The sequence below is a fragment of the Etheostoma spectabile genome, chromosome 7, assembly GCF_008692095.1.
Source record: "Etheostoma spectabile isolate EspeVRDwgs_2016 chromosome 7, UIUC_Espe_1.0, whole genome shotgun sequence".
In the NCBI taxonomy this organism is placed as follows: Eukaryota; Metazoa; Chordata; class Actinopteri; order Perciformes; family Percidae; genus Etheostoma; species Etheostoma spectabile.
This window is the reverse complement of record NC_045739.1, coordinates 13,364,770-13,375,320: the sequence shown is the minus strand read 5'-3', so window position 1 is coordinate 13,375,320 and position 10,551 is coordinate 13,364,770. Positions and strand designations below refer to the sequence as shown.

General features: G+C 38.0%; 1 protein-coding gene across 1 annotated transcript in view; it reads right to left on the bottom strand.

The window, feature by feature from the left end:
- cntn3a.1 (contactin 3a, tandem duplicate 1) overlaps positions 1-10,551 on the bottom strand; it is a 79,639-nt gene that overhangs the window by 34,269 nt on the left and 34,819 nt on the right. The window contains exons 6-8 of the mRNA XM_032520800.1: positions 3,786-3,989; positions 3,238-3,340; positions 2,751-2,935 (exon numbers count right to left, since the gene is read on the bottom strand). Of these exons, the coding sequence (XP_032376691.1) occupies positions 2,751-2,935; positions 3,238-3,340; positions 3,786-3,989 (492 nt within the window). The remainder of the gene's footprint in view (positions 1-2,750; positions 2,936-3,237; positions 3,341-3,785; positions 3,990-10,551) is intronic.

The following is a 10,551-nucleotide window of genomic DNA, read 5'->3' as shown; positions in this document are numbered from 1 at the left end:
GCCTCATCAGAAGAAGTGGGCTGGACACTAACTGCTGAATGGACTGTTACTACTTTGCAACTAAGACAGAAGAGTAGCAAATTAATGTTCAAAGCATGGAAGTTGGTAAAGGCCACCCCCCTCCTCCTTAATTGCATTTAAAGCTACTGACACAGAAATAGCACATCCTAAGTAAAGCTCATTGTGGGACTGGCTATTGTGGCTGTAATTCTGCACCAAGGCTGAATTTAGAGAAAGAGACATCAGACACAGTATTAGGGGACCACTGAGGCCTATATAAAAGCATCTGTAAATCAGCATGTCATAGGACCTTTAACTTGTAGAATAATTAATAGATTTGTTGACACCCTTCCCTGTAAGGTTAAAAGATAATCTAATGGATTTACTACAATCAACATGATTAGTTACACTGATGCAGATATTTTACAAGAATTTGTTTTGCTGACCGTATTATGTGTTTTGCAATGCTTACAGTTAAATGGAAGGGTTGTAATTCATTTTTTAGCAATGCAGTTAACACAGGTTAAATTTCCTTTTTGTCTTTTGAAAAAACAGAAATCCATAGAGAAAATGCCTCTAAATGTATGATGGTGGTGCTGGTGTCACATAAATGACTAGCACCTTATCTCTAGCAACAGTGTAAGAAGATATCTGGCCCTTGTGAATCACCCACAAAAATGCAGGACACCCTGCCAGGGTCAGGGGGAACAAGATAGTTTAGTCTGTCTGTCTGCTTGTCTTGCAGTGTTGCTTTGATAATGAAATAATAATAAAAAATGCAATTAATTTTTCTTGATTGAAATGGCCTTTTATCTTATCTATCTCCAGGGATAGGAGAGTACAGTTACAGCTGGAACAGTATTCACAGCACATTCAGTGTCAAGGACTTTCAAGCAGGGCAAATGCTCAACCACACAAAGGGACAATATACAGTCCCTCATCCATAGGTCATATTGTGGCTGTGCATGTCATGTATGAACCTGTTTAAATCCCTCATCATGTTCTCTGTGGAGTCCAGAAAGGGATCAACATTTTGTTTTGAGGGGATGTTGACTGCTGTATCCTGTCTAGAACACTTGGTGTTTAGAAGTCAACTTAAAAGGCAAAATCATAAAACCATTCGATGACAGACAAAATGCCTGGAAGCATAAAGTCAACAACAGTGTGTTTCCAAATGAATGAAGGTGTTTCTTGCTGATTATTTCTTTTTTAATATCCTAAGTATCTTCGGTAACAGTGATGCATGCATTTCACTTGCTAAGAACTAACTCTGTCACATTTAAGTAATGTTTCCAAAGCCAACAGAGAAGAAGTGTTTGGAAGCCACATATGAAAAGTGAGATATTATTTTGTTATCACAAAACAAGCTCTCTTTATGTTCTTTCATTATATGAAATTGCGGAAACGAGCAAGCAGTACTGAATTGAAAATAGATCACTATGCAGAAACAAATACTACATGACACCCTGTTAACAATATTACAAATGAGACCGTCAGAGATAACATAATGGAACGGAAGACATGATGCAACAGCTTCTAAACAAAGTCAATCTGAGCTTGTCTGAGCCCATTCAAATGCAGTCATCTGCTAAACCATGATCTAATTTCATAAATCCCCTGGAACTACAGAAGGACAATTACATGGAAAATCGAAAAAGAGGCCACCCCTTATTGTTCCTGTGCCTGCATTGGTTGGGTGTCGCAAACACCACATCCCCATATTGATTCTTCTATTCGTCTATAGAGTTGATGGATGTCCCACAAGCTCCTGTCTATGGGAGTTTAAAATGAGATTACAGATTTTTATCACCTGGCGGCCGGCCAGTCTGCAAGGCTTTGAGATGAGACATGACTTAAATCTTACAAAAAGAAACCTGACTTCCACACAACTACAAATAAAATGCCATGCAACACAGTACCAAGACAGTGATAGCCACAGGTTGTATTCAAAACGTATGACCTTGTTTACAAAATTGCCTTGATGTGATCCTGACATTTTGCTATGCTGCTCTGTGAACAGGCACCTTTCTTTAAAGTTAACTATGTTTAATCCTCAGCCTACCTACAGGTACTGTGAGCATTTCATCTTACCCACAGGTGCAACAAAAAAGTCTGTATTATCATATCAAAGGCACCCTCCTTCACAGGAAAGAAAAATCTGGATTTGATGATTTCAGGCAAGCACATCCCTACAGGGCCTGGTGGGCAGACATCGTCAATGCATAGACTGCAAAATAATGGAGAGAGAAACCATAAAAACCCATAATCAAGGGCCATTAAAAGCTTTCTCAGAATATGGGCTATAAGTCCAGTGTTGGTGAGGGAAAAATCACCTCTCCCTGAAAGGCACTATAAATCTGTGTGCGCTACAACCCCGTGTTAGCCGCTAGCACAATAAAGCGCTCCTCAGTAATGAACTACTGGTAATAGGTTAAATTATTACCACATTCCACTATATGATGCCGTTATAGATAAGTTCTGATAAAAACTACAGACTGCATGACAACAAATTAAACTTTTTGTGACGTGCACCAAAGCTACACTTTATTCTGCAGGATTTTCAATCAGGCTCAGTTGTAGTGAACCTTTGAATGAGGCTATTAATCAACAGGTAGAAGAATACAAATGTGCAAGATATGTTGGGAAGAATACAAACAGGTTAAAGGCAGTAGACATTATTTGTTTCTCAAGACAAGAGGTGTGAAGAAAGATCAGTAGTAGATCAAAGTCAGTGAAACCCTCCTACTCACCATAGAAAGACAGTTTTCCTTTAGCAGAGTTTCTTCCTCTGGTGTTTTCAGCCACACATTCATATACTCCTGCATCCTCCTGCTGGAAGTAAGGGATTTCTAAAACTCCGCTGGCTTTATTTATGTCCACCTTCCTGCCAAAAGAGGCTCCGTCCACTCTTCTCCAGCTGATGGTTGGCACTGGGCTAAAGGCACGAAAATATAACACAAATCAAGGCCTCAAAATGAAAAATACTCCTAAAGATCAACTTATCTACAGATTTAGCTCAGACCAATAAACATAAGATACCAGTGAATACTGAAAAACACTAATGAAGCATGTCAATGATTAATTAATCTGAACTTTTACTGAAGAGTGTTAGAAGAGTTATTAAAATGTGAAATATTCTGCACTTAAAATCCATGTCGCTCAGATTGATACAGTAAAAAAACTAATGGTGTAATTATACTGTCTGGCGGTGGTATAATAACACACAGTGGAACGTACTTTCCAAGTGCAAAACATTCCAGTTTGACAGTTGAGCTCTTAGCAACATGGACAACTTCAGGGAACTGCACTTCAATCTTTGGCTCGTATTCACCCATCACACCTGGAGTTACAAAGAGAGAGAAAAAGAAATTATGCCACAAGGGAATTCTTTCCGCTCAGGGCTTGAAAAGGACACAAAGAAACAAAATCAAAACAAAGTTTTGGTGACAACACTGTGTTAGCTGAAATAAATGATCACTCTTTTTCTTTGAAAACTATAACGTGTCTTTAGATTTAGATTTTTCTGATGACAATTGGGACTTCATAAGAGTTCTATTTTCCAAGCCAGATAAAAGTCAAGAAAACTTTGATAATGTGATCAGCTGAATTGTTTTACAAGGGACTTATCATTTTGTTGGAAGTGTGAAGCAACAGAACCCCACAATCTATTTTCTATCCTATCAAATTTCCTGACCAGACAACATTACTTTGAAAAACAAAAACAATTCATCACTCTTCCCTTACTTTAAGCTCTATGGATAGTGAGTAGGGTAAAACTGTCATACCATCAACCCGCAGCACTAGAGGAGTTGGTGGTCCTTGAACACTGCTTTTGGTGACCGTGTTGGTAACTACACAAGTGTAGTTGCCCACATCAGATGGTTCCACTTTGGCAATGTAGAGGTTACCAGTCTTCTGGGACACAAATCGCCGCGTGTCCTGTATGACAAACGATGGGTACTCGTTGAAGATCCATGTGAAGGTAAGTTCTGTGAAGAAAGTCAGCCACAGGGCCCAAGTCAAAAAATACATATAGTATTTATTCATCATCTATACCCATGTAAAGATAGTGTGTACTGCATCAACAGTCTCGTCATTTTGGTGTGAGTGGATGCCTTCAGGGATAAAGCAATTAGTGGAATTGACTGAGTGCCTGCTTTCCATGATTAAAAACACAATTTATAATTGAAGAGCAATTTCTCTTACTCACTGTTGGATAAATGCCCTCAATATAATACAAGTTTAACAGGTTCACTATGTGGGAGTGATGGTGCTGAGAATATGAATGATTGACTTTTCGGGGGAAGTAGGTATTAACATTAACAGCAGGAATGTTGAGTAACTCAATGCAACATTATCTTTAATGTGACAAAGAATCATGTACATGTGAATGGAAATTGGTAGTTGTGGTAATACCTTTCAAAATGTGTGAAAGCTTAACCACTTTCCAGTGTTTTTGAACCTGTTGAGCCTTCCAACACTAGGATCTATTACTCAAATCAGCCTTCCTATAGGATCCTATTTCATTGTCTCTCCGGTACCTCAAGACGATTGTCTTGCAAAATGTCCGGGTAATTTTTTTTCTACATTTTCTTAAGATTTACTACCTAATTCAAAAACACAGATACAGTAGTTGTACATATAACAACAAGCATATGCCTTTTCAGCTGTTATGTAGCAGCGGAGGACCTTGAATAATGCCTAATAAAACCAATGTATTATAGATCATGTTTTTCAGTGTAGTACAGTACTAGCTATTCTACTATTCATCACCCATGATAACAAACTTCTAGGAAAGACTCCCAGTACCATCAACCAAATGGAGTGCTGTCAGAGAGGCTTTGCACTAACAATCAGCAGCATTATAAAAAGGAATGATAGTGTTTTGACATATTGACACAAGGACAGATTGCTCTGGACCATATTGCATCCCTGTCCCAAAAGCAATCCTGGTCAATGGTAAAAACGTGTCTAAGACTGACTTGGCACTACAGTACAGGGAATAATTGAGAGATTGGGCAGTCATCTACTGACTCAGTGTTCTTAACTTCTGTTCTTTAGAGGGCAGGAGGATGTGTGGGCTTTGACATATAACTGTAACCTTACAAATCACAATGTGATGAAGAATCTTGAGAACTTGTGATGCACATGTAAAAATAATTTTTCTAACAAGTACAGTGTGGTTGTTTTTCTGCTGGTTGGACTGGTAGAGGACAAGCTGACCTTGTGATCATCCCAAGAACACAATGTGAGATTGAAACTTGGGACCACACAGTGTAATCACATCTGTCTCCCTGTTTTGTGCCAATGATGTTTCCTGTTTTACAATGTGCCACATTTTGAAATTTGTAATTTGTATAATGGTACATGAATTCTAACCCTGCTGTTAGCTTCTTACGTTTGCTGACAAACTTACTGACAGATATGCATTGGCTTTAAAGAAATTTTGGGAAATACGCTTATTTGCATTGTTGCAAAGAGTTAGATGAGGAGATTGATACCACTCTTCTATCTGTACAGTAAACATGAAGCTACAACCAGTAGATTGTTAGCTTACCATAAAGACTGGAAATGGGAAAACAGCAAGCTTGGCTCTATCCAAAGGTAAACAAATATTAGTTATCACTTCAGCTGTTTAACAGCGTCTATAGCATTGTCTGTTATTCATAGCAGTGGTCTGCTATTCACAAATAACAAACCATATAAGCGAGAATCGAGTACTTAACAGCCATGTAATAAGCTAAGCTAAGCTAACCGTCTCCTGTCTTTAACAAACAGTCATGGGAGCATCATCCATCTTATGATCTAACATGTGTATTTTCCAAAAAGTTAAACTATTCCTATAAGGACTTTCAAAAACTAATTTGACACACATGATAAGGCCTCCTGCCCACTGCCTGAGTGGTGTGAACGTGTCAGCTGTGTTGCATGTCCGTTTTAATTTTGTTTCCCATGTTAACAGGTTAGAGCTTGCACACTGCCTGCATGACACGCATGTCTCAGGCGCGCCAAAAATTCTAGAAACAGGACCGGCGCCCAATTTTCATGCGACTGCATGCGTGGGGGAAACGTTTTTCAGGCAAAATAGAATACAAAAATATGTTTATATGTCATTTAGACACAAAAACACAATAACTGAGATTTTGATGTTTGAAAGTCTCTAAGTTTTGACATAAATGCAGACATAAATGTAATAATAATAATTATCGTTTTTCAAATATTGCACCTTTCACTACAGAATGAAATATACTGTAGTTATTTTGCCAACAATACTGCCAACATTGTTTTTGCTCTTATCAAATCAGTATATAGTATATATCAATGGGAAACATACATGTGTACAGACAAGGCTAGCAGCAGCACCAAGTCAGACACATTTCTAGTGTGCAAAGACAAAGAAAAAACGCCACGTAGCCGCAACCCAACTGACACAAAACAGAAACGCCACACTCACACCACGCAGGCAGTGTGCAGCCAGCCTAAGAGTAGTTGCATTTTGATTTCAATGTTTATCTCTTGTGGTTTGTACTGCCATGAGCTTCATCTGAGCCTCTGTCATTTGAATCAATCGTAACTTCTTGGCTTGATCCATCCGACCAATGAATAGGAAGAGCTGAAAAATCCTCTTTCCCCTAAATAATACATCCCAGCTCTTATAATGACAAGGTCATGCATATTTAATGTCTGTTTTTGAAACAATATCTTCAAAAGGTGCAGGGCACGATAAAGTGGAACAACAGCAAATAAGAGGTTACTAATTGGTAAGTTAAAGATTCATGGTGAGAAACAGGAAGCAGGGAAAAGGAAGTGGAAAGAACCAATGGTTGTATTTGATGATTCAACTTGAGAGCCTTCTGCAGATGGGCTGTAATGGAATAATGCAATCATGACTGACAGTGAGTGGCAGATTTTCATTGTGCTTCCATTTAGCCCTTGTATAATGAACAGGCAACATCAATTCCACCTTAATGATCTAAGAGGAGGGCAGAGAAATGCAACATGACAGTCCAAGGACATACTGAATCCAGAGTGGGTTTTTGCACAAGTGTGTGCTGTATCAATGAAAAGTATATGCACAACTTGAGTCAAAGTTTATACTCGCAAGTCTGTTCCCCAGACAGTAACAGCCATTAACCAGGCATACCTATCTGTATTCATAACACACAACAAGTTCACTCTATGAAATGGCTTAGGTCACGCACATGGGAAAAATCCCTGCAAGCTATGTGTGTTGTTACTGGCCAGCGAGCAGCCTCTGTTTTGACGAAAATGCACTGCAAAGAGAGAACAAGTGATTTCAGCCTTGAGTAAATCTAAAAGGCCCTATTCCATTAGTGAAAGGAGGTCAGATGCATTAGGTGCTGGACTAACCCCAGTCATTCAGACCCTCACAAAGCAGAAGATGACACAGACTGACATCTAATGCAAATAAAGTGCAGCTCACCCTGGAGCGCTCACTTGGACACTTGACGAAATTTTGGTAATTTTTAAAGTACAACTTCAAACTGCCTTACAGTTTTAGAGCATCCTGGCTGCACCAAACTACTTCCTACAGCTGTCTTGGGGGGTTTGAGGCATCATTAAAATGAAATAATGGCCTCCTGAATCATGCATGGGATATTGAGATCATTCAAAAGGGAGATGAGGCAGATCACTGTCTAAGGCTGTAATGCACTGATGATGAATTATGTCCCATCACCCTTTCCTGTATGAGAGTATGTTTCTCACTTTTCCAACACTGTGAGAGTCATTTCAAACGCACCTATCATGTTTTTACCACACCTTTCTAATGTATCCATAATATTTCTATGAATGTATATTAAGAGAAAAGCAGACACATTTAGCTGCCTATTGATATTTGATGTTCAAGGTATGAAGCTGGTTCACATTTTTGTCTCCTTTTTCAGAACATTTTCTATTATATTATAATTAATATTACACTATATATTCACTTTTCTTCAGTTTGCACAACAGAAAAACCAATCAAACTAACAATTTTGTACTTTGTAAAGTATGTTTTTTAGAAAAAAAGCAAAGTTAACTGGTTTCAGCTTCTCAAATCTAATCAATCTAATAATTCTCTGATTTTGAATTTAACTGATTTGCTGACATTTTACAGAATTCAATGAATCAATTAATCATAAAAAAATCAATAATTTTCATTATTGAACAACAATTAATCAATAATGAAAATTATTGTTAGCTGCAGTCCTGTTTCTCTTAAAAGGAATTCAGTGGATGAAAGTGAACATGTGCATTATAGACATTAATTTGTGTAGTCTAAGAAAGGGCTGAATAAGGACAAGAGAATGTGACAGTAAAGTGTGTGGGTGTATGTGTACGAATACATGTGTGAGCATGTAACTAAAACTAGATGGGGTAAATCATTACCATAGCAGATATGGTCGAGCTAGCCTTTCAGCAAAGATGTTAGAAAATTGGAGATGATTCATCCTAAAGCCCATCTCAGCATCCTCGTCTCCATCAATAGGCATAATCTACAATGACAGCTGCCGAAAATATTGTCAGATTATGGATCATTCCAAGCACTGTGCAAGGTCTCCTGAGAACAGCTATTATCCATTGCAATAAGATGGAATAAAGGGACAGTAGTTATGAACAAAAGCTGTCTGTCCGTGTGGACAAAATCATACTCTAACTGTGCCTATTTGATATAAGGAATATAGAAGGGAAGCAGATTGATTCAAAATGACCCAGTCCAACTGAATTGGACCAAGATTAGCAATTAGTACCTTTTCACCCAAATAAAATTATTGTTGACAGTCTGAGAGTGAAAGCAAAGCAAAAGAGACGTGACGTATAACACAACAGGATTGGTGTCTCTCTGTCCCCCATGCCCTATTCATACCTTTTATACATTATATAAGTGTGGATGTAGTTATCATTCCTCTTTAAGAGCAGGTAAAGGCTTAGTATGAAACAGGATGTGACATATATGGGCCAGGTGCAATGTAACACTGTTAGTTACTCCTCTGGGACTCAAGTCCTAAATGATCAATGTCATGTTGGAGGAAGGTCCAGAATGAGTTTGGAGTCTAAATAAAAAGGATCAAGTTTTGGTAACAAATGACAAACAATATCAACAAGAATTATTGAAGAGAATTATTAAATAAGTCTATTAACATGTTCCTGAAGACAAAAACATCTAGACCTAGATATCCTATCTCCAATGATTTAGTCAGATTTTTACCCAAACACACTGTGGCATACATCTTGGTAAACATTTATGAGTGCGATGTTGTGAAATATGCAAGATCGTATGTCACAACAAAACAGCTGGAGTTCTTGAGCAAAGTGAAACATCAGAAGCCAGAGGAGTCTCCTGAAAGTTATGAAAATGAGTTTATAAAGAGAGATGTTACATTTTTAATGCTAATTTAAATAAAATGGTGTCCTGAAATCCCCTTATTGAACAAGAGAATAGCAATGAAAGATGACAAAGAATATACAAACTCTTGCTGGTTTAATCATCTGTTAGTAAAAAAGGTCAAACAATACATTTCATCACCAATAAAAGAAAAATGAAAAAGCTGTGCCAATGACAGAGCAACACACTAAAAAAATTACATGGTGATTCACATGATTAGAGGTGGTGTTTCAAATGTTTTTAAATGACGTGAGGTTTCTCACATGGGTGAAGCTCCCCCCTACTGTTAACATGGATAAAACGTGAAAAGTCATTCTGCTTAAATGAGGCTCCTGCATCCACCAGAAGAGATAGCCAGGATAGCGAGTTGCTAACAAATGCCTGGGCGCTTCCCTAGGGGCGACAAAGACTTTGATCCATGAAATGTCAGGTCTCAGTTCAGGGATGCACTTTTAAACAGTAGCACTTTCTATTTTGCCTAAATGTGTTAGTTTTGCAGATCATTGAAGCACTTTAAACCATTTTTTTCATATTTTATTTTTATATACAGTATAACTGTGCTACAAATAAAAATAAGTATTTACCTACACCTTATTCTTGTTTAAAATCATTTACGTGATATAGATGAATGTATATGGAACATGATAAAAAGGTGACCTTGAAATTGTGCGTTAACAGCAACGCAAGGAAAAATTTGGTTGCACCTAAATTTTGTGCTGGTGCACCTAAATGCACAAAAACGTTAGGCGCACCAGTGCAACCAAGGCAAAAAGTTAGTTTGGAGCCCTGGCTCATAGCTTTAGTGGCAGACTGTACGTCCCACTGTTGGAATCCTCTACAGTGAAATACACTCACACTACAACGGTTAAGTTTTTTTTTTTTTTTGCATTTTAGCATTGTTAATCCAGTTACTACTGTAGCTAGCGCCAACGTTACTTGCTGTGTTACGTGTTACTAGTGTTTACTAGCGTGACATGCAGTGATGTTTCTGTTCCCTCTAACATCTGTTTTGGAGCATCAGAGAGCAATGCAGCCATTTAAGTGGCGCTGTAATGAGGTACCGAAATCCCCGCTGATATTTTGTCCAGTAGATAACAGCATACAACATACAACTTTAACATAAGAGGAATGTAGCACAATATGGATGTGAAAGCAGTTATAAA